Source organism: Neodiprion fabricii, chromosome 5 (genome assembly GCF_021155785.1).
Source record: "Neodiprion fabricii isolate iyNeoFabr1 chromosome 5, iyNeoFabr1.1, whole genome shotgun sequence".
Classification (NCBI taxonomy): Eukaryota; Metazoa; Arthropoda; class Insecta; order Hymenoptera; family Diprionidae; genus Neodiprion; species Neodiprion fabricii.
Window position 1 is genome coordinate 1,668,212 of NC_060243.1, and position 24,924 is coordinate 1,693,135.

General features: G+C 49.2%; 1 protein-coding gene and 1 long non-coding RNA gene across 2 annotated transcripts in view; both read left to right on the forward strand.

The window, feature by feature from the left end:
- The window catches only part of LOC124183082 (AT-rich interactive domain-containing protein 1A-like), a 268,981-nt gene that overhangs the window by 119,047 nt on the left and 125,010 nt on the right, over positions 1–24,924 (forward strand). The window contains exon 4 of the mRNA XM_046571097.1: positions 13,289–13,403. Coding sequence (XP_046427053.1) covers positions 13,289–13,403 — 115 coding nt within the window. The remainder of the gene's footprint in view (positions 1–13,288; positions 13,404–24,924) is intronic.
- Positions 14,760–24,432, forward strand: LOC124183091. Its single transcript, XR_006870922.1, has 11 exons — positions 14,760–15,804; positions 16,944–17,080; positions 17,747–17,939; positions 18,062–19,795; positions 20,149–20,549; positions 20,680–21,592; positions 21,693–21,966; positions 22,050–22,276; positions 22,400–23,270; positions 23,337–23,645; positions 23,765–24,432. It is a non-coding gene; the product is annotated as an uncharacterized LOC124183091 (long non-coding RNA).

Sequence of the window (24,924 nt, forward strand, 5' to 3'; positions counted from 1 at the left end):
GACTGTTTCCGCGGCGTTCACCAACCCAACAAAGGGGCGACCCGCGTCTCTCCCTGCAGCTCCATAATATCCGAGACTCCTTGGTACACGCGGCTGCTGCCGAGGTTCCACGCTTGGATGGCTCGGCTGGAACGAACGAGACCGAGTTTCCACCGCTCAGCTGCGGCGTTTAAAAGTTTCACCTTCGGCGTAAGAGACCACAAGTGATTTTGCGCCAGGTACCCACTCGCCGCGGGACGGAGCGAGGATTACCCGTTACTTAGCCCCTGGTCAAACCCGATAACCTAGGCTTTCCCGGCGGAGTGCACTCGAGTGGAGCTGACCCTGATCTTACCTTGTGCAAACAATTATATTTGCACAATCTCCGGGCAGCCGAGCGAGCGGGCAAAGACCCGGGGCTGCTCAAGTCGAAAACAGCGCTCCGCCGCCTAGCACCGTAATCAGCATTGTCAGTCACGGATTCGCGATCTACGCATATTACGCTTGAGGATGAGACGGAGGGAGAGGACGGAGCCGGCTGCGATCCCGACCCGAGGGCCAATTTTCGGGGATTTCTGCCCGACCGGGAGAAAATGATGGTGGTAAACAAGCCGGGTCGAGGAAAGCATCGAGAGAAATCTCAATTTCGATTAGGCGGATAGTTGGACGGGGGTGAAGGGCTCGCCGAGGAAGCGGGGAACCCGAGGTGCCTCGTCGGCAGGTCCTACTCGCGTAGGGGAGATTCGGTAAATTTATGGGGTCGTAACAGCGACAAGTGGTTCACAAGTCGCCGTTGGCATCACCGCTTTGGCGCCCCGGAACGCTGGCTGGCTTCTTGTCTCCGACTTCTCTCGCACCTCTGTCTCTTTCACCGAAATAAAATAAGCGGCCGGACGAGGACCGAGAGGGTACACAGAAGGTACGATTGAAAGCCGACAATAAGAAGCTCGGGATACACCGACGAACGCTTTTACCCAGTCGGGTTAATAATAATTCGGTTCATCCGCGAGGAGCGGAATTTCGGGTATCACGCAACGACGCGCAGCTTTCGGCAACCTTTGTGCCGACGCCTCATCTGCGGCTCCCTGCTCTCTTCTTCTCCCGTCTCTCGCGGGGTTTTAAAGCTTATTAATTAACCCTTTATTGGACTGACGAGCAAAACCGTCGATAGAACGACGAGCGCGTCTCCGAACCCTCTTCTACATTTTACTCTTCGTCATCTTCGGAGGCGGTTCCGGGAACGAGAGCGAAGCCTAGTCGGTGCCATCCAGTATTTATGAAAAGCTCGAAAATTTTCGCCTCGTAGCTTTCACCCACGGCACGGTATCGCGATAAACTTCTTCATCCCGATCGCGAAACTGGCTCAAAGAAGAACTGCTTACCTCGGACGCCGTGGGAGAGACGAAGGCGGGCAACCGGGGGAAAAGCTCGTTCGATGTTTAGCTACCAGAAAGGCTGAGTGACGCGTAAATTTTATAGGCACAAGGAATTTGTTGACGTCGACAAAATTCCCCAAAGATTGGGGTGAGAAACTACCGTGCGTTATCAATCCCGGAGGGGTACGATGTCAGTGCAAATTGAAACAATGACTTAATTGTCGCAGTGCGGAGAAAATAAGAGTTCTCACTCTTCGTCCTTGCAAGTTCGTCTCTGAACGCTTCCTCCGTGCTCGCAAAAGTAGGTCCCGTAGAAAAGAGAGACGGTCCTGCTAAAAGAAGTCGAATAAATAATGCCGACCGATTCCCCGGTGCCCGGGTAATTATTATCAACGCATTTGCTCCATCCGGAGCACCGCTGGTGCACAGTCGAAAAAGAAACAATACCGTTTGTCTCGCGAATGGGTCGTATATATTCTGCGAGAAGGGCGGGAGGGAAAGGGGGTAAATGTGTGCTCAATTTGCCACGTCGAGGGTCACGGGACCCGGTGTACTACAGCCGATGTAAGAGGAAGGGTGGCGGAGATCTAGGGGCTCGACTTTCGCGATCTACGATGGGATTCGGATGAGATGAGATTGTCCCTGCAAGAGCGGTTAGCCTCCCTGCGCGCTGCTTCTAACCGCTGTTCTGTTTTTACGCTTTCTCGCTGAATAATTGTCACCAGACATACACACACTACACTCCGATGCTGATCGCCAACTCAGGAGAAAGGATTGACGTGATTCAAGAGGCCGAAAGGTCGCCGCGAGGAAAGGTGATTGCAGAGAAGAAGTGTTATTTTTTTTTTTTTTTTTTTTTGAGAGTAGGCTCAGCGAGTGAGAACGTTGCAAATCCCCCAATTTTCACGTCGGCCGTAAAGAGAGGAGGAGTACTCAATAAAGTACTCTGTAAACGGAGCCTTGTCGCAATGAGTCGTCCACTAAATTTCACCGACTTTGACCCCGTCAGCGTGCTGCACTGAATGGGCGTTGAATCGAATCTGAGCAATTCCTTAAATCAGCGCTGGCTCCATCAATTGGGGATTTGTTGGTGCCTGTGTGGCACGGAGGTAAAAATCCGTTCGCAGAAAAGCGGTGAAATCGAATCAAAGTTGGAAAGCTCGGATCTGAGAACAGGCGGAGGGGTCGAGCAATTGCTGCTGCTGCTGCTCTCGGCGATCAAATTTCCAGAACGGGTTCGTGCTCGATTAAACAGACCCCGTGGCCTTTGCCGCGTTCTATTGCATCGAGGCATCGCTTTTGCACTGCCGAGCAAACTCCCTCGCAAAACGTTCGACAATCATTCGCAAAAAAGGGGATAAGAAGAAGATGAAGAAGAAGAAGAGGAAGAAGAAGGAGAGAAGACAGGGCGCAGCAGACTTCCGCTCTCCCGGATCTTGTGCAAGCTCGCTCGAGATGTAACTTTCAACTAGTTTCCACCGACTGACTCTATAGCTCCTTCTCCTGCAGATTCATCCTCCACGTCCTGGGATATGTTTACCCAAAGAACCGTCTTCTCTTTAACCACGCGGCGCACCGCCTGGCTGCTCAAACTTTGTGCATCTGCTTGCAGCGCTACTCGGCAGCACCGCGGCGGGATCGAGTTCCTGCCAGTTCTCAGATATCGACAGCTTGTCTACTTTCCCGTCCCTATATTTCCCCCTTGCACAATATCCGCATTGTCTCTACTCATCGAATCGCGGCCACTCTCTCTCTCTCTCTCTCTCTCTCTTTCACTTTGTCCCTCGAGTTTTGTGCAGTTCGGATAAAACCCGCGAGGATAATCGTCGCTCTGAGATTTTCGGTAAATTTTGATTTTTTCGTTTTACGTGTATAAAACTTTGCCGATTTAAATTACAGAATCCGCGCCCGTCGGTCGCCTCTAGCATACATATCGGTGGAAGGCTTCCTGGAATTTATCGTGTAACGCTGGCTTAAATTTCTTTACAACCGGAAGATGTAACGCGACGTTTGCATGCAAAGTATCGCCGGCCGACTGACCACGATACGCGGATATTTTCACTCGCCGTTTCAGACGGAACGGAAACGTCGCCTGTAACAAATGGGGCGAAAAATCATGTCTTATATTTATTTCCGATCCTACTGGTAGAAGCAAACCGTTCCCCAACGAGATATTCGAGGACTGCGGGGTGAGGCGAATTTTCCACCGATTTTCGAGGCTCGTTGCAGGGGGTTGAAGGTCGGCTTGTTTGCATGGCATTTCCGCGCGTGTCCAGTTTCCGTTCCTTGACCCTATTGGGACAAGACCCTACCAGTCATTACTCGGACGGCAAACACACTCCGGCTGTGGACCCTTCGCCATACGCCGCCGCCTACCCTCTGTATCAGCATCAGATTTGTATTTAAATGAGAGGGCATTAATCCGTAGCAAAATCTTAGCCCTTTGGACTTTGTCGAAGTAGCGTTCTAAAAAAGTTTCCGGGACCTAGCGAACAATAAACTGACCGGAAGACTGTCAGCAGTTTCTGCAGTGGATTCCGGGCTTTCCAACCGGTGGCTTAAAGGTTCAACAATATTGGCTGATCCTCTCTAAGTTTGAAATTAGACGCGATTCTCTGTTCCACAAAATCTTGGCTCCCCGTGTCTAGGAATTTCTCTCGCCCATTTCACGTCCTATTCGTCGTCGTCGTCGTCGTCGTCGACTTGTCGTCACCAGCGAAACGGCGTACGGCTCGCGTATGTAAAGGTGGCTCTATTTACGCGCGTGGTAGGAACCATCATTAAGAGAGCGAGGGAGGAAGAGAGAGAATGACAAAGCCGCTCGTTAGGCCCTCCGAGGGTCCTCGCAACCGCAGCACCAAGGGTGAGAACGTGCTTAGGCCGCCCTCTCGTCTGGTCACCCCCGGTCGTGCTCGTTCGCCCCTGGTCATCGCGACGACGCTCACTCCCGAATCTTTCCTCAAAATCCCCGTTCTGCAGGTTGAGATTTTGGAAGGGATCCTTACTTGGAGCTGCGCGGATTTGTATCGAAGCCACGAGGCAGTCGCTGGTCTGGTCAGGATGGATTTTATCATCATTTTCTGACGTGCTTCCGGGGTCTGTCGGAAACGCGCGTTACCATTTTACAATAGTAGCGTCACAACGTCGTCCGTTTGTCGTGGTGTAAACGTCACAGCGGCGTTGGTGTATCCGGAAGAAGAAGAAGAAGCAGCGACGAACAAAACTGGTCCAGCAACCAGAGTAAATTTTCATCGAAAATCCCCGATACCTCCACCCTAAGCTGCTCCTTCGACACCGACTCACTCCATGCTCCGAAGCTCGTGTACGGCGTGATAATTTTCACTAACGAACAACCTAATCCCTCTGCTATTAGTTAACAACTAAACTGAACCCGCCGCGCTAAGCTCTAGTTGCTGCACCGGTGCAACTTTACTACGTTTTAACACTCCGCCAGCGTCGAGACGCCTCGCGTTCATCGTGGACTCTACGGAAGTAGTGTAAGCGTGGGATTGTGAACGTCATTTTCTCGAATGAACGTTTCAAAAATTTCTCCAAGTTCTGGGGCGGATCCGAACGCCTCCCGTGGGCTGTTTGTAACGCGGTAACAATCAGTCACAGGACGACACTCTCATCCTGGGACGCGTCCTCGTCTCGCTGCCGGCGGTGACCCGGCCGGGGAGGAGCGTTCCATCACCTCTGGCAAGACTTATGCCGCAGGTCACCACGGGTGGCAATCGCGGTATAAGTCCTCCGTAGTTCGCTCAGACTCCGAAGCTGCCGCTCGCCCGCCTCACAGTATGAATATATGAATTGAACCGCGGAGTTATGCGAGGTCTGGGAGCAGCCATACGTTAACGTCGCGAAATCGCCTCGCCCAGGTCATCCGGGAACGAGGCCGGGTTCTGGTCGGGAGGATCCCAGCCAGCAAATTGCGCCGATCCATCATTTTGCGTCTGTTGGAACGTGTGAGTGGAATCCGTCGATGATTCGGAATCAGAAGACAGCCCGTGCGCGTCTTCTTTGGGCTTCTGGAACTTGGCCTGAACTCGTTTCCAGCCGGCACGAAGACGAGCCGTGAGGCAATTTGTTGGTATCAGGTGCGTCGCGTGTCTCAAGTTGTAAGCCTCGTGGCCCGGCAATTAACTCTATTACCATCCTGCGTTATTACACGTATATCCGAGTGGCCTTGTACCGCACGGTCATAAGGGACGAGGCACCGCCTCGTAGAACCAACTTGTTAAGCCCTGGCTTTGGCCGACCGTTCCGCCAAATGCAACGGCGCTTTGAGATCCTTTTTGGAGTTACGCTATAAAGCGCGTTATACGGTGTAGGTACACGAGAGCAACGTCTAACCCGAGGCGGTCTACACTAGGTCGACAACCGCCTACCTACCACCCACCGACCTAACCTGCGAGACGAAAGAACAGACAAAACGTATATTCATCTTTTGTCCGGACACACGGAGCTCTGTCCAGCAACTCAATAGCCTGTCTAGCTCCATTTCGACCGCCAGCCTTTCGCTCGGAGTCTCTTCCGCCGTACAGCGAGGGACGAGAAAGGGACATGCAGGGACACAGGGGACCCTGAACACAGAAAAGACATTAGCCAGTCTATTCCTCTAACTGTAGTCAACTTGACTGCGCTCAGGTTAACCTAATTTGAGTTCACTCGGCTCGCTGCGGACTCGGCTGCTGGTCGATGCTGGTCCACAACGAGGGTATCTCTTCTCTTCGCAAGCTGGTAATTCGGTAGCTTTGCTGGTGAAATCGTGGGAATCGCTGGTCGCCACTCAAACCTTCGATTCGGTTGATCCGATTCATTTGCTTTCGCTCCAATTAGAACACGGTTCCGTATTTTTTGGTCCTGCAAAGCACTCGCGGCAAGGTGGCCATACGCTTATGTGGATGGAAGCAAAGAGGATGCGGATACCGGGTGGTGGAAAACCCCGGTCCAATTATCGCCGCACGGGTCGCAATCAGCGCGAGTGCCGGGCCAGGAACGAGACCTTCTGGCTCCTCTCTCGCGCCTTCCTTCCCTCTTTCGGCGTCCTGCTCGCTCAGCCGGGTCTCATCCTGACGTGTTTTCCCGAGTTTCCACCCGCAGAATCAAAGTTTCACGTATTAAATGCTAATGAGAACATTTCGCATAATGGCATGTATGCGTCCTGACGAGTGCGCGAATTAATGGCACGGCCGGAGAGGGACTGGGACGGCAGACCTGCGAAGCAAAACAGGCGGAGAGAGAGAGAGAGAGAGAGAGAGAAGCGGGCTGGCGTTGAAACGCTGAAGCTCTGCTTCAAATGAACAAGACGATGCTAAAAGTTAATTAAATTCTTGCCCTGTACGGACTGAAACTACCCGTGATGGAACTCCTCGGAGGAAAGGTGTGGCCTTGAATGAAGACCATGAGGATTACTACCTGGAAATAGGAATTTAGGGAGGGTGGTTGGTGGTTATTACCACCGTTTCTATCATGTCTCGATGCGAGTGCAGCGACTCCGCATTTTCCAAGTACCAAAAATTGTGCGGAGAACTGAGGTCGTGAGTCGAAACTATGAGGTGCATCATGCAAATTTCCAGTTCACGTTGAACGTTCGTACTTGAAAGAGCAATTATGGCGGCTCAAGCGGCGCGGAGCTTAAAAAGCTTAACCTCTCAAATAGCTCGTCAGCGTCGCGACGCAAAGAGGGACTGGTTTATTAGCGCTTGGATTTAAATTCTTTGCATTGTGGACCGCGCTGCCAGCAGCTCGGCAACGTTTGCATAAGCGAGTTCCACAAATTGCCTTTTTGATATGTAGATAAGCGTATTGAGTGAAGCTTGCGGAAGGAGGGAGGCGGTTTCCTCGCACTTTTACCGCTCTCGGGGCAGTCGAGGAGAAAAATTCACCGCGTGGAAATCGACGGAATGTGACACGCCGGTTTTACGTGCGAGGGATAAAGGGTGCCGTCGTTATAGGTACCGGAGGAGCAAGGAGCCGGGAAGCAAGAAGACAAGGCGAGAAGTAACCGGATTATGATTGACTCAAATTGACACTCATTATTTGAAGGAATTGCATTAGGGTTAATCACCCCGTTGCAGAACTGATGTACTTTGCTCGACGGCGAAGACGCGTCGGCGTTGCGGCTGCGTGGGCGTATCCCAGGATATAAACAAATTATACGCGAATGGTTTCTTGGCGGTGATTAGCGGTAAACCTCGTTAGTGAAGTTCGCGCGACCCCGCCTCCACTAACAGCTACGTCCTCGGCTCCTCGACGCAGACTCGCTGCCACTTTTCCAACTAATATTATTTCTAACGGACCCGCAGCGCCGTCACAACCAATGATCGTGCGTTTCTTCGACCCCCCAAGGAACCTGCGACGATTTCACGTAGCTGCGAGCTTCTGGCACAGGGCGAAAAGCGGTAAAACGCTGTCCAAAGCCGGGTCAACGTATCGCCTGACCGGGACGCAGATCCTTCCGAGGATAAATGGTCTCCTTGGGCCAACAGCTCTCCTACAAGTAAGATCCTTCGCGGCAGACGTTCCCCGATGAGCAACCGCCGCGGTGCTCCTCTCCCGTGGGATTCACCCCCTGCAGAAACGGGATCAACTCCTGCAGGAATACCGTGAAGGGTCGCCGATGGTAGCGCGCAATTATTGGCTGGTTCATTCGGGATAAGATCGTTCATTTGCCTCTGTTATACCTGGTAAACAGATTTTCTCGTCAACGATTCCGGTGACCGGGTTAGCCAATTTAATATCCGGTGTCCGTAACGAGGCCGGATTGTTCACCCCGATCGTGACGCTGATGGGGTATTTTTTTCTCCATCGTCGAAGCACAGTTTCGACCTTATGCTCCATTCGTGCCCCAGTGATCCTGCAGACCAGACCTTGAACTCCGCGAACTTCTATAATTAATCGCCGATCAACTTTCGCGGACCACGCAGCTCGCGTCAAGAATCTCGGAAGTTTTCGATGAATTGAACCGACTTTTACCCACCTCGGGCCCCGCCGTCTTCCTCGTCGTTACGCCCTTCGGACCCCCATTAGTATGCCGTGGTCGTCGCGACGAACCCCAAGTTTGTCGCCATACGGAGCAACACGCCCGCGGTCCGTCCTCTTCGAAATTGTTTTACTCTTCGATATGCCGCCCGCGTCCCCCTAAATCTCCAGTCGATGTCCTCGGGAATGAAGGTTGAATTTTCCTCCCCTCCCCTTCAAAATCCTCACGAAGAAGCCGTTCAATTTGTCGTTTACCTATATAGGTATCCGACGAACGAAAAAGAAGGAAAAAAATGGACACCAACTGTGAAAACTTGGCCCAAAAATTTATACGTGTACATATGTACATATATATATGTGTGTGTGTGTGTGTGTTTGTGTGTATGTATACTGTTTCCGGCAAATGAGCAGCGCCAAGGAATTGGCCTCGTCAAGTGTGAGTTCGTGACAAAGAGGTTGGCAAGGAGGACGAGGTCCTCGGATAGTGTCCGAAAAACTGGGGTTGTTTCTCGGGTGAAACACGGCGAAGGGAGTCCCCGAGACACTAATGGCATTTTTATTATTTCTTCGCGTTCGGTAATGGGAGTAGTAGTCCGGTCCATTGGACGCCTGACAGCGCTGACAGGAGCCTCTCCTTTTCCACTCCTCCATCTCTCGGGGACGGCGATCCGATCGGTGCCGCACACCTAGATCTCTCGTCGACGTCGGAAACAATAAACCCGAGATGTCACGCGATATCGTCGCGAGCAAACCCTAAGGATTATATCGAAAGTCGTGCCCGGGTTACCCGCTGAAATTGGCTGACGAAACGGGTCAAAAAATCGCCTCTCCGATTCCCACGGGATCCTCAAAACTCAACAGATTCTATCGCTTCTCGAATCTACGAAGATCTTATATTCGTGCGATAATTATGGGGTTCAATGGATGCAGGATTCGTTCGGCTCTTCGTCAGCGATGGGTATATATGAAACACCATTAACATGTTACGCTATTGAGCGCATACTTGGCAATGATCACACCTGCCACACCTGGCAGATATGCGTGTAATCGGAGTCGAAAGAATTCCTCAAGTTTGCACGAAGCACAGAATGGACAGAGGAGGCTTTTTGTCCAAGCGGAAGACCCGAAAGACATGCGAATGGAGGTCCGGAGTGGAAATATGTAAAAGCTTAGCGCGGCTTATGATTTCTCGCGAATGACTCGGACGAGAGAACCCAGACGCGTATAGGTAGAGGTGCTTTGATATACTCGAGCCGAGCCAGGTTCCGACCGTCAATCCCCTCGACTCTGTCCGGCTCGGTCCATCGCATGGCTTCCGATGAAATTTCGCGTCTTTCCAAGTGCGGCCTTTGATGCCCGGCAGCGTCCAGCTTACAGGCATTCTAATTTTCGACCCGGAATTACACGGGCTCAACTCTCCTCGCCCCTTCCGGATCGCGGCACAAAGACACTCGTCGATGCGTGCCATCGAGACACAAGGCGAAGCCCGGATTGGATTTCCCCGGTGTTGAGGAATCGAATCAAACTCGACGGCAGGCTGACCCCTGACCCTTCCTGGCTTGAAAAGTGTTTTTTATCACGGTGGTATACGGATTAGCGGAGAATGAGGAGTGGGGAAATACCGAGTGGAGTTCGGGCCTTGTCGTTCTTGGCCCTTGGTCGGGAATTTTAAAGAAAAACTTGCTCACTCGGACACAAAGGGATCGGCGATGCTGACTGGTCTCTTAATCCTTTTGTGGCCGCGGGATTTCAAGTCTGGAGTGGCATGCTAACGGGGGGAAACAGCCCTCAGAGGAACTCTGTGTAATTGTCTGTCGCATGATTACCCGCCGTGCTTCGCGAGCTTTGCGCCATTTTCGAATCACCACTCTCAAAGCTCCCCGGTCATCCCGCGGGTCTATAACGCTCAGTGAACGCGAAATTTCAAAGACGCAAAGGCGGCTACGGTAGGTGGCTGCTTTATTAATTCACCGCGATAATCCACCGCCATTTAATCGCCGAGATTGGGGAACGAAACACAATTGAACAGAGAAAAGTTACGACTGGAAACCGATCCACTCGTGCTTCTTGTTTCTCGGTCGACAGACGACGAAGCCGAGACCTGAAATCTCGTAAGTATGTTTCACGGCGAGAAAAGAAGAATCGCCGAGATAAATCCGTGCTGCGATTTTGTTGCGAGAAGAAAGAATAAGGCTAAACGGGGGCCATGCCAGGGTGAGTCAAGGGAGCGAGAGAGGCTGCGGGATTGCAGCCCGGAGAGGAAAAAGGAAAAGGCAAATTCCTGAATAAACACATCCGCGCCTTTTTATGGCACCACTTTGGAGATCTGACGGTTTTTCTTCCCCTCTGTGTACCTCGCGTATTATTAACTCAACCACCGGAAAATATCAACAGCAGTTCCTTATCTCCGGGGGTGTCGACGGGTTATTTTATTTTATTTTATTTTCTCTCATTCAGCTTCATTCTTTTCCCTCGCCCGTGGCTTTTCTTCCACGAATCTCGCAAATCCTGATTCGCAATTGTCGACTCGTCGCTGTTTCTTCGTCTTTGAAATATTCTCCGTTTCTCCGAAGAATTGTGGAAATTAAATAACGCGTCTCGCACCCTCCGCCAAATCCGGACCCTGCACACCTTATACCCTCGGCGTTCCAAATCGCCTCTCTTTTAGACTTCGAATTGTAATTAACATTTGGTTCTCCCATTAGTGTAATTAAAGTGCCATTCCATAATCTAGGAGGCAGGACCACCTTATCTTCCTCGCCCCAGCCCCTCGGAGCCGAGGGCTGCTCTGCGCGTTCCCTGCGCCTTCCGATTCTCTCCTACGTTTCGGAATACGCCGAGCCCTTTCTCTCTTTCTCTCTCTCTCTCTCTCACTCTCTTTCACTCTCTCACATTCCCTCTTCCCTCCCCTTGGTCTCCGTTCCGACCAGAGGCAGTCTGGCTGGCTTTTCGAAAAATGATCGAACTCAGCTCGGTGGAATATTCACCCATTCGCCTCGATCCTGAGAGCATAAAAATGTCCGAAACCGGCGAACGAGCCCTTCGATGTCCGGATCGAGTACCTGTTGGTGAAATAAAATGGTAAACTTGTAAGCGGAGTGGACAGCGGTCGTAAATACCTTCGCGAGCAAGGGCGGAAGTCGGCGAGGGTATTTCCTTACTCTCAGTCGCGGATAAACCGATCGAGATATGGAACAAGATATGAATTCTCCACCTCGATGGTGTATCGAATCTTTCGAGCTGAGACTCCGGCGAACCCCGAAGCGCCGGAAAGGCAGTCCAATTTCTCAAACCTGTCCAATCCGTGTCGTATGCAAAATCAATCACGCTTCCCAGCCCCGCGGCCTCCGCCTCGCCAGAAGCCACACGTAATCCAACTCCGTGAAAGTTCCTCGCCCACTCGGTGAGATCGGCCCCTTCTTTTTTTTCATTTATTTACATATTCCGAATATTCGACAGTCGTCGAATATACGTGAAAGAAGGTACTCGACGTTTTAGCGAGAAATCAATTTCGTCAAGTGCAATAACGAATCACTCCGCATGGCAATTTTATACCAGCGATGTTAATTTCTTTTCTAGTCACGAGACCCGTGCAGTTATAACGGGGAAAACCGCTGGCTTACACCCCCAGAAATGAAAGGTCGAGATCCCGCGTTCCTTGGAAACAATAAAAACGCCTTGAAGAATTATCTGTCGTGTAAACCACAATCTCGGAGGTGCCCGATGCGCCGCATCACCGGGTGGCTTCAAGACCCCCGTGGATCGGTCCCTCGCTAAGGGGGGCCCATAAAACTGTTATGGCTTGTTTATACGCTGTGGATACGGAAGTAGTTACGTTGTTAGACACGCTAGATATCCTGGAGGACGTAGAAAGAGAGAGTGAGGTGGAGAGGATAGAGAACGAGGCAGCAGACGCGTGTCAGATTGGAAATTTCATTTTCAATTTAGCTGAATAATTTTTGTGGTTAGAAAAAAAAACAAAAAAAAAAAAACGGAAAAAAGAGCTGCAAGTATCGGGGGAAGCGCGTAGTCGCCTCGTATCAAAGACGGGGATTTTCAATCTAAGCTCAAACCTTCCCTGTCCGCATTTCAATTTACAAAATGCGTATGCTAAACTTTTCACTCCGGTTGACGCGAGCATGTCTTTTCCTTCTTTGGTGTGGCCTGACGGCAGCGGACGGGACAGCCGGGTAGCGACTGAGCAAAAATCAGCAAGTCAGATCCTGCAGGACATCGCGTGGCGACGGAGCCCGATTCCCAAATAAGTCGCTGGCAGTCGGGAATGAGCGGAAAGGCGAGTCTCGCTCTCCCTCGATGCCGGGAGCCGCGGCCAGAATCAAACGGAATTTCTAACTGATTAGATTTACCATGAGAAAAGTAAACGCCTGTCCGGTCTTGGAAACCGCGCGAAAAGAAGACGTCGAAAAGAAGAGGGGCTCCTTTGATTCTCGGTTAAATCCCAGCCATAACAAAGTCCCGTCTCGTTCCATCCGCACCCTTGGCATCCCGGTCACGCTTCGGGGTGCTCCACGGGTCCCCGGGTCTTACTCGAGCATCCCCTTTAATACCGGGAAGGACGGGCCCCGGCTCTAGCTCTGGGGTAGAATAAAGGGCCGATGGTTTTGGCCGCCCTGCTGAGGGGTTTGGATTAAAGGGCGAGCGAAGATCGGCTGGCTTTCCTTACAGCAGTTCTTTCGTGAATTTCATCAAAAGTATCGGGAGCACGTGGCTCGATAGCTCGCGTGCTCTTGAAAGAAACGGAAGTATGAAAAGGGAAGGGGTGGATAAGACGACGAAGAAGAAGAAGAAGAAGGAGCGGAAGAACTTAGTAGGGCACATAGTTGTACGCAGAACGAAAGTTCGTAACAAGTAAACTTATCGAATGTTTTTCCAGTCTTTCCAGAATGACGGGTGATCAACCCCTGACGGTTTTTTTTTTTTGCTTTCAGCTGTACCTGAGCAAAACCCGACAAGCTGCCCTCCGCGAAGATATCCAACAGCCGGTGAGCCGCGGCGTGGCGGCCAGTCTCACGCATCCCGTTCACCTTAACGCACACCAAGAAGGTAGGAGAAGACCATTTTTGACGAATAACCGATGACGCGCACAGCGGAAGGACGCGGGCTTTTAAACTCCTATTAGCGCTTGTAACACGCTGTAGCGACCCCTGCGACCCCCTTCAGCGAACTTCCCTGCGTTTCGCCTTGAAGCGGGAAAAGTTTTTCAACCCCCCGCGTATGGAAAAAAAAAAGAAAACATAGTAAAAAGAAAAAATGCGAACTCTCTTGTTTAATATCGTAACGACGAAAAGTCTTATATAAGTTAGCTTGGCGACTAAAACATCAAGAGGGTTTTACGGCAATGAAACGGCTCTCCGGGATGGGTTTTTTGATCGGAAATCAAGGGTGATGAACGGTGTTACGGGTTTTTTCCGGAAAAGCAAACACGAGGAAAGCGAGTTAACTCGCCGAGTGTGACGACACTGCTTTTCCTAGTTTATTCATTCACCGGCGTATGATCCAAGCATCCTCGGGTCGGCGGCTTCTAGAAGCCCTGCACGTATATACGCGAGCGTGCGAGTTCTGTCTCCGTCATGCATAACCCCACATCAGAACCGGGGCATAAATATTCTAATAACTTCGGAAACTAATATGATTGCATCCACGACGAATAATATCCTATTCCTCCTCGCGTTTACTGCCCCCCCGGTCGAATAACGAAATACCACGTTACAGACATCGAGATTGCCCCCCCATAAGGCTGGGCAACAACACTTGTATTAGTATTATTATTTCACCGAAACTTTTTCCATACACGCTTATGTGTATATATGCGCGATGTAGACAGAGCGAGAATTTTCCGCGCCCTGCTTTCCAACCCTTCTTCTCTCTCTCTCTTTCTCTTTCCTGACATTGTTCGCTGTTCTATCATCGCAATTGATTTTTTGAAAATCCGTACACACAATATTTTTGGCTGACTCTTTTCCAATTTTATTATATTTTCCGCATCGGGCCGCTGCTTCGCTCGTCGACGAAATAAACCAGAGACAAACCGTGAGAGAGAAAGAGAAAGAGAAAGAGGAGAGCCCAGAGGTCTATGAATTATTTTGACCCGGCAGATTTATTCATCGGCTTTTTATACCGTCTCCCGAGGAGTCGAGTATCCCGTCTAACCTCCCACACGTAACGTGTTCGTCAATGATTCAGTACCCCGCGATCGATTACCGATCCGGATACTTGATACACCCACTTATACTACAAATCGGGCCAAATTAGCCCTCATGAATAGGGGTGAAAGGAGGCGGTGATTCAATCGGTGCTGGCAGCTCGTAAAACATGAATTACTTGACGCCTGTGCGTAACGGCCCTGACTCGGGTGTAGAATTGTCCAAAATAAATTCTGTCCCCTGTCTTGATTCCCAAATCGACTTCCGGTCGATTGAATCATTACGACTTCGTCGGTGCGCTACGTCTCAATTATTTCCAAACTTTTCCAGATCATGTTTATACTCGACGAAAACGTCGAGTGAAATATCTTCTTACCTCCGATGTTGGTAACATCGATTTTTCATCCCCTGAAACTGCTGCATCTCAGCTCCGCGCGTCAATCGAGAACTTAAACCCCCGGCTGCAAAATTAACGTCTAGTAAAACGCGGCAGCGCATAAATGCAACGAATCGATAATTATTACTCCACGGGCAGCGTATTTCGGTGCGAAGCACGTGTGCGGGTGCGATGGTGGGTGTAACGTGTAACCGTGTGCGCCATGATAATCCTGAGAAGATTAACGAGGTGGACTCCTCTAGCTGCCTCAGCTCGCCCGCTGCTTCCAAGACGTATAAGAGGTTAGCGGCGAGGGGTTGGGGGCTGAGAGGAGGAGAGGAAGAGAGGAAGAGAGTGTGTGGCGGCGTCCCGACGGTGTGCGGTGGCTGCGGTGGGCGCCCCTTGCCCGTTCCCTACATTAACGCAATTATGAATTTGTCGCTTTGGGATCTGACAATACAAGATGTTGCTCTCCTCTTCCGCCGCCACCGGCTGCCTGTGCTCCTTGCGCGCATATTAATGTCCCTCGTACACGATGACTGCCTGCCTACCCTTGGTTCCTGGTTTGTATACTTGGAAGTGAGAGAAAAATTCCCGGTGGGAATTGGGGCGATCCCGTTTCACCACCGGGTGTAGTTTAATGCCGAGGTGATGCAGGGAAACAGGTATTACAGAGTGTATGCGTATGACCGTCGATGGCGATAGAGAGGTCAGGAAGAGGCCGAGGAAACGACGCCCGTAGCGTGGAAGGTGAAATCCGAGGACTAGCCTAAATACACCGGACGATGGACCGCGGTCCTGGTAACACCGGGGCGAGTGGTCCGTGGGTGGTGAAGGGGTGAGGGCGAGTGCCTAGTCAGCCCTTAATATCATAAGAGCTGCCGGACCCGCGCAAACAACCCCAGCAGACCTAACATAACCTCTGGTAAGCACTAGAAACCCCGTCTCCGTACGTGCAGGGGTGGCCTATTATCACTAACTAATATGGGAGCCTAATTGAAACCTCCGCCTTTGTTTCTAATTCTATGCCCGCGTTCTCGAATGCCGCCCGAGCGCTCTCGGCCTCGCTGTAATATGGACATGTGGGGGACGACACGCTGGAAACCCGTTCCCAAAAGCACAATATTTCTCTTTCACGTTCGAGGACCGCCCCCTGCCTTCGGGGGGTGACCTTCTCAAATAGTCAAACGCTAGGAGTTCCCTTGTTTCTGGAGCTCCGCACAGTCGAAGAGGTTAAATCGGATTTCCGAAAAATACCGCCCCGAGGTGAACACCGTTCACAAGCCAACAGCGAAGCGAACGGAAGGGTGAAAAAGCGTAAAAGGTGCAGAGATGAGGCTGGGAGGGCGAAGAGGCCGCGTTATTGAAGCATTTCACGCACGAGTGATAACGCTTAGCGAATTCACCGTCCGGAGGACTCGCCCTACAACGTTTTGCAGGCCGTCGACTGAGCGGCACTCGGATGGTAGCTGCCCCGTTGCACCCTGTCGAGCGACACGTTCTACCGACGGAAAAATGTCTCCTCTGCCCTCTCCGCTGCTCGTTCAAAATCACCTCCCTGACACCTGTGGCTTCCGTGCGTGTCGTACCACATGCACATACGTTCTACGTGTAGGTATACCTTTGTTTGTACGATCGAACGCGCTTCCGGGGGTGAGATAAATATAAAAATAAAGATTATAGGCATATGAACCCACATGTTGCTAAAATTAAATTCGACATGGACGAAAAATATATGAAGAAGATGACGTTACTCGTTTCGGAAATCGTTCGGAATTATTTTCAACCGAGGATAACAATTCTAACCCTTCTTTGACACACTCACTTCCTTCGTCCCTGTTATTAACAACCCTTTGGTCGGATTTTAGTTCAAAAATTCAGAGATACCCAGGGAAATGTGTCAAATATGAAATTAGATTGTTCAAAAAAATTATTTAAAATTGTTAAGTATGGGAAAAGTGAGCATTCAGTAAAAAATTCGTCCGGGTCAAAATGACCTGGGGTGTCAACGAAGGGTTAACCGAAGACTGAGACAATTGTCGGTTTAAGTGTACTAAATTTCAGGTTCACTTTGCTCGCATCTAACGGCTGATGAATTTAGACGGTAAACGTTTTATTCGTAAGTGGAAGTATTCCGGTCTTCCAAACTTACTGTCCTCAGATTTGACTGCCAAGTCCTGCGAACCAAAGGAGGAGACATCGTGAGTCCCCAATTAACTAAAACATTTCAATTTCTCTGACATTTCCGCGGACTTCGTTGTCAATTATATGAATTGTGCCGTAACTCGAAGCCGAGCGAAAATCCTTAGTTAACACTCGACATCGCTCACAGCGCGCGGTGAGATCCTTAATAAGGTCGACGAGCAATAGGACAGACTCCACAAGTGGTGGACTTTACGGACTTAAGATTAATCCCCATAATTACCTGATTCCATCCCGAAGCGGTAGGCGAGGGCCCTTTATTTCGTTTTTACGCACCAGCCCCGGACTGGCTTGCAGGCTCGTTTTCCCTCCGGAGCGAGGAGAGTTTCTTTACATAGCCGCGTAGCTGCACACTGGCCGTAAAACGATTCGAGGCTTCGCAGCGAGGACGGGGCTCGCGTGACCGTAAAGATATTTATCAGGTAGAGTCCCCGGTCATCCTTTACGATCCGCGGCCACCGTTTTAGAAATACCAACCCGTGAAATCCCTCCCGCTCTTTTATAGCCACGCCTCCTTTATATCCTACCCTCGGAGCCGGTCGCGTGCCGCTTCGCTTTCTCCTTCGTGCCCTCCTCGCCCCGCTCGCTCTCTCTATTTTATTTTTTTATTTTTTTACTTTATCCTTTTTTCAACCCCGATTTATCTCCTTTTCAATGCCACGAAGGTGCCGTCGAGGGGAAGGAGTCCCGTTCGAGGAACGATCCACAAGTAGGCCTGGAAATATGCTCACCACGTTTTATCCTTTCGGCAAAAAGAAGTCGACGGTTAAGGGAAAAGAAGAAACCACCCTCGTGACTCTGCTCAACGGTGCCAAAAACTACCCCCGAATCTCGCTCAAAGTACGTCTGACATAAGAGGTAAAAAAATTCTGAATCTCTTAGGCTCTCAGAACTGCTCGTTTTTCGTCTTAAGAAAAAGCCTGATTTTCGAATACTCATTCGGTATTTTTCGGACTTTGATTTTTTGCACTATACTCCAGATTTTTCGCCCCTCGATATCTGGCCGGTCTCGCCGATGCAGCGGACAATAAGAATCGATATCCTAATTAGAAGGGGCTATTCCGCGCGGTCGAGTCTGTATCAAGGCCGGGTGTTGGCGAGGCGAAAATCCGGACGGGGATGCGGGCCGGAAGCAGGAGTCTGCGATGCCGACCGGACCCGACCGTCCCACCGGAAACGCTATTCACACGGCGACTCCCTACGCCGACGTTTTCCCGGGCTTCCCTTCTCGCTCCCTATTTCACCGCCTACACGACCGGCCATACTCAGAATCCCCGCGTACGGCTTGCTAGCCTCCCTCGCGACTGCCACCGATACGCATCCCTGAATAAACAAAGCTCGGCGAAAAAAAAAGTTGAGCAAAGTCGCTAAAATAATCATACGCGTGGTTACCGCCGGCTAACATCCACAGAGTAACGAACGTCCAAGTTAATTACCACGCGTGGAAATTCGCCGCATTCTCCAACCCCCACCTCTTCCCAAAACGCTGAAGATTTCTCTCGCTTTTTAAATAACGCCACATATTTCTCTCCAAGTCGGTGCTCCGCGATCTCGGTATAAAAAAATAACATTGAAAAACAACGGTGAAATGTAATCAAACAAAGCAAATAATTACAAGTGTACCGTGCAAAGAAACCTTGACCAAAAGTTCGCTGCAGGGGATGGTAAAGCTTCCAGATTTCTGATCGTACTGTACGGTCACCCTGTGTAGGTGTACAATAGTGTACATGCTTGAGTGATCCGGTCTATTCCCATGTTTTATATCAAGCTGGAGTAATTGCAGTGGTTTATTTCATTGCGAGCGATAGGAACGCGGGGAAGCTGCAGTAGGAGTTGGTTGCGGGATAAACCGAGAGATGGAATAGAGTTTATTAGTCAATATAGAACGGTTAACGTCACATCCCATCAGCGGATAGAGTGCCATGAATGCTGTGGAAAAAATGTATATAATAATAACAAGAGAATAGAAGAGCAAGAGAGCTTCGTGCAGGCTCTGCACTCTATGAGATTAGTCAAGTCCAAATCCCTGTTCTTTCCAATTTACCCGGCATTCGCCCCGGGCAAGGTTATTTGTTCACGCCAATATTAATTAAGATATTGGTCACCGTGGGCCTCCGCCTAATGCTCCAACCTTCGGGAACAACGCTTCCGGGATTAAACTCTCTCTCGTGCCTCTTCACCCATTCCGCTGCACGCAGTGTGCGAAGAGGATTTTTCCGCCTTGATACCCTTTCTGGTACCCAAGGTGTTCAGCAGACCGATGCGCGTTGTCGTGAAATGAACGAATTACCTCTTTCGCTGGAATAACTCGGCGAGTAGAGTTTCGTGTTAGCGTTCATTCCATTTTAATCGTTCAAGTCTTTATAACTCTTCAGAAAAAGTAACTCAGCAGCCGAATTTGAGACCGTCTTTTATAAAAGTCAAGAGACTCTGATGATCGAATTCGGACCAACGAAGAACCTGGAAACTTGGTTCATCGTTGTCATTAGCTGATGATGAAGAAGCGTAGGAAATGAGTTTTAAAAAGCTTGATCCAAGTAATGCAGCTGACTACATCCTTCGCAGTATGAAAAACATTTCTAAAAAATATCAAACCATGACGAAACGTTGCTATTCGCCTCCATTTGATAGAGTTAACTCATACCGTTCACGGTTTGTCCATAACGAAATCGGAATACTTGGCTTGTTATCAGCATTACGCATATATATTATAGGTATGTATAATACGCACGAAGTGCGATTCATTTGAAAGTCGGCATAGTTAACTAGCACAAGTCACTAATTCACACACTGAATAATTCTCATTTGTATCATCGTGTATCTCTGCACACGTCGTAATGGCAAATAACAATTACCAGAAGACTGATTAATTTTCAATCGTCATCGAGTCAGTCACGTTCGCGACGCATATGCGGCTCTATTATTCTAACGCTGCGACCCGTCTGAACTTCATTTTTTCGAATAGTCCATGAACCGTATTATTTCACTTATCATGGTGAAGAACCGTCTCTTGTTACGATGGTGAATAATCTCCTTCTCACTCTCTCTCTTTTCTCGTGGCTCGAAGATGTCAATGATGAAACCGACGCGACGGCGCCAGTGACGAGTCATTAGCAAAGTTCAATTGGGGTTGCATTGAACCCAATTTCTCGACAGTATTTGCTCGCGCTCTGGGTGCCGGAGGTTTGACCCCTCGTTAATCACCAAAGGCCAACTCAGAGACCTACCAGACGACGCGGACAAGCTGTGTAGTTGACCGCAGAGACTGACCGCTTTCTGAGGCTTCTACTGAGATCGATGCTAGCAGCTCTAGCCAAAAAGGAGCCGCCATGAGATCCTCCTGGTACCGAAAAATCCACCACCGTCGGAACCAATTTCCCAACGAAGATCTGGAGACAGCTTCAAAGCTGATGTATACTCAGAATGTACCTCCAAGGCAAAAGACGACGGGGCTAGAGATGGAGTAAGGTAAGGGCGGCATTAGCCAAGGCTTTGTTAGCAAACAGCGAGCAGTGGGTAGCATTGCCGAATTAGGGACTGATTTACGAAAGCAAACCAACACAGACATCGCCATGTACTGTAAACGATATTATTTCAGGTGATCAGTGACTTCGGGCAAAAACCATTGTTGTCATCACCAAGTGTAATGTGTGCCTGCAAATTCTTCAGTTTTGATTCGCGGTAAGCAAATATTCACCGGTATCCAGCTGACCACTGCCAGTCGAGAATCAGGAATTACTTTCGCCTTGTCCAGAAGCGCCGACAGACCCTTTTTCATTCTCTGACTCCCTCCAACGCTGGAGGTGGTGGACCGCAAAACCAACAAACGATATGCGCTGCCCGAGATATGCTTATGATGTCGACGTCCCGAGTCTGGCTACGCCGACACCCCTTATTCGGCTACTTTTGGGTGGCCACAACAATTACCAATTCAGAAAGAACACCATCTCGAGTGAAAAGTGAACATGAAGGGTTCCTGCCGTTGGAACCGAATCGGATGACGAATAATAAAACGCATTAAAAGTACAAGGCTGAAGGAATTGAGGCTAGATAATAAGGGTAGGCATACAGACCAATATTGAAGATAAGTAAACCAATTTATTTCAAAAAATACGTCATCAGATGTTCAAAAGCATCAGCAGGCCGTATGATAAATAACTTTTGAAGTAAGAGGTAAGGCAGGTTGTGAAGGGAGAACGGGAAAGCGGTAGGAGGGGTTAGAAAATCGCCCGGTATCTCTTCCGCCACGGGGGCCAACAGAGGTGACGTAATTACTGAGATTAATGTGGCCTTGAGCTTTTGGGAACTGAAGCTCTCCCGGCTTTTATCTCTGGCGGTATCATCCGGCGCTCAGCTTGGTTTCTCCGCTGCTCCAGGGTTCGTTGGAAAGTAATTCTGAAAAGAGAGAAGGACGAGGAGGATAGAAACGGTTTAAAACATCACTTGCTCGCCGAGATTCAACCATCGTGCTCATCAGGGCTTACAACGAGAAAAAAAAAATTAGTAGCCAGGTATTGCAATTGGAAAAAAAATGATAAAACTGCAAAAGGCCAACTTCTAACCACCACCAAGGAAACATACTCACCGGCTTTCTGGCTCCTTCCGCGATAGCTTTCCCGGATAGCGTCGACCTGAGTTTCCTGTCGACACCTAGCTGCAGCCCTCGACAGTAGAGGAGGAGCCTTGGTGTCTCCGGGCTGGTTTCCTCCTTGCGCTTCGTTGGCCGTTGCCGCACATTCAGCGCCAGCCTTCCCCAGACCCCTTTCTTTCTCCTCGGCAACGGCGTAACGCCGAGACAATGATATCGCAGGAAGAGCTGTGCCCCACCGCTTTACAACTCCCGACGGGCCTCCGGAACCCGACTGAAATTAATATCATAAATAATGTTATAAAAAAAATTAATAATAATAACAATACAATGCTCTCCCGTTCCACCCCCCGATTCTTACCACCTTTTCTATTACACAGGCACTCCCATTTGACCTTACCTCGAGCCAAGAAGCAACATGAAAGACAACTCGTAGATTATTTGCTGGCACCTCCGCAGGTTTTACGTTATTATTTTGTTGCTGGGATGAAAGAGCAGGCATAAGGGTGGTCCACCAACTAATCGAATCATTTCTTGGGTCTGGCATGATTGTTCCAACAGGAAATTAACAGGAAAGAATGACGAACGGTACTTGAGTGGAATTAAGGTAAACCATCTTCAGCTAATTCACAAAAATATCATCGCATGTCTTTTCACATATTGGTAAAATTACATACCCTACGATAACTGTGCTGAAAAGTGAAGGAAGGAGTATTTTTTCGTTTCACAGATTTCTTCATGGGGGTGGATGTGCATTATCGCGGTAGGTTCTTATCTTCGTTATTGCGAGCTCTGACTAGGCAGTCGACGGGGTTTAGAGGGTGGTGCAGGAAAGGTGAGAGAGGGTTGTGATACTACACGTGGAAATGTACCTGTAGCTTCGTCTTCCGACGCCACAAAGACAATGGGCCGAATTAGCACCGCGTATGTGCCATATCTTCTGTTTCATCAGCATTTGAGGGCGTTCAAAAGCACTACGGGGGTGAGTGGCGCCGCGCTACTTCTGCTGCTTTGTACCATCAAGATGATTATATTGCCATTCAGAAGTGAAACGCAACCCGTTTCGTCGCAGACTCCGCGAGGATAGTCCGCTTCTCTCTATCTCTCTCTCTCTTCGCTCGTGCAATTTCACCCCGTAGATTCTGCAAATTTTCAACCCAATACGAGTGTACGATCTGCTACAGCACGGAGTGGCAAAGAGGAAAAAAACAGTTTTCCCGATTAATCTGACCGCGTTTTTCGACCTTCCTCGTCGCTTTGTCTTCCACTGGGACTTGGGTATATCTCGCATTTATCTCTTCGGCCGACTCGGTGGTCGCGGTCGGGCGGCACTGGCGCTCATTAAGTTTTTGGTTGAATGCCAGGCGAAGCCGCGACGCGGAGATCTCGGGATAACCGTGATCTCAAAGGGTTAGTCGTTGGACGTCGCCCCACGGCAAGCCCAGGCTAAGAGTTACGCTAAGAGGGTCGGGCGTTCGGGCGGGTAGTGAAGGGAAACGAGAGAGAGGGATAGGGATCACCCGGGAAAGAAGAACGGGAAGAAGCGACGAGGACGAGATGCCCGAGTGGCCCACGGGCGGCGGCACTTAATGGAATTAAAAGTAAGCCTAGATAGTAATTCGGTTTATCTCGGTAAATACGTCGTTGAATATACTCTTGGTCTGCAGTTAGGAACGCAGAGACCGAGACGAAGATCCAGGAAAGAGAATAGGTACGGTGATGAAGAATTGTGAAATTTTCGACCGGCTGGAGAGGCAAGCCTCAGTGGATGGAGGCGAGGTTTAATGCTAAATGCGATGAACGATAATTCCTCTCAATTATCCTGGAACCTCGAGACAAGATTTTGAAAACCCTTGTACGCAGAGCGACTGAAAAAATCCTCAATGCACTCCGAGTATTTCCTGTGATGAACTCAACGAACTATTCTTTGAATTGAATCCTTTCATTGCAAACATCAAAACTAGAAGAAGTTAACGGTGAGCAACAACTTGACTTCCTATAATGTGTACGTTTATAAGTGTTCTCTTGCGTCCGAATGACTTTAACTATTTACTGTCAATGTGGGCACTGTGAATTATTAACCACTTGTTTTCAGATTTTCATGCTTTGGATCTTCGTTGGTGTATTTCAAACGATGCTGTACGACTGGGGGTGCGAAGTTGAGCAGAATTTTCGGAAGCTCGCCTGATGGACATTCCGTGATGAAAGAGTCGTCATGACGCAGCTACGAACTTATTCTACCTGATTTTTGTAAAATTTGATGATCATTAGAGATTCGTAAGAAAATCCAGTTTGTATTGAAACGAAATGCATTTGTTGACTAGATACTAATAACAATAAATGTTGGATCTGTGTTATGTTCGATGTGTACATAGTTCATTGCACATAATGATTACAATGATATATACGGATATCTTACAATTAAATAATATAGTGCATCTACATCGTATTCATGGATAGGTTCCGAGTGACTCAGTATTTTCTTGATACCCGAACGAAAAGGGTTTCCTGCATATAGATTAATATAGAATCTTTTATTTATCTATAATAAACGTATTGTTTGTATCTACTGTCACTTGTGTCGCCGGTCAATGGCACACGTGATTTATTCGGAATGGTAACTCGTTCCACTTTCAAGTACAAGAAGTGAAGTTGGCCACTGGGAACCTATAGATACTCATTTCTATACGTACTTTTGACGATGTATCATGTAATAATGTGAACATAAGAAAAATAAACAAGCACTTATTTTTGTGATGAACATTTTTGGTCTCAGATTCTATTTGTATAACCCTTTTCTGACTAATTACATCCCGAGAAACTTGAAAAACGCAGCAAAAAAGCGTCGGAGCAACAGCACAAAAATCACGACTGAAATTCTTCGTTTTTTGACTGTAACTGTTTATTCGATGATGACGGCGTATTGGGACTGTGCCAAATCAATTTCTCTCGCAGAATTACGTCGGATTAGTGTCAGCAAAAATTTATTTCAGCACTTTTCAAAATAGCGAAAACTTTCACCAAAAATACGAAGGGGTTAACCTTCCTTTTTTATTGACCGAAAATTTTTCCGTCTTGGAGTCGATTTGAATGACCCTTTCCCGACCAATTGGACCCCCAGGAACTCAGAAAACGCAGCGAAAAGTGCGTGGGACCAACAGGAGAGAAACTACGGAGGAAAAAGCACCTGCTGAAAAGTGTCAAAAATACAGGTTCTCGTTTTTTGGCTGTAACTTCTGATGCGTTGATCGCAGC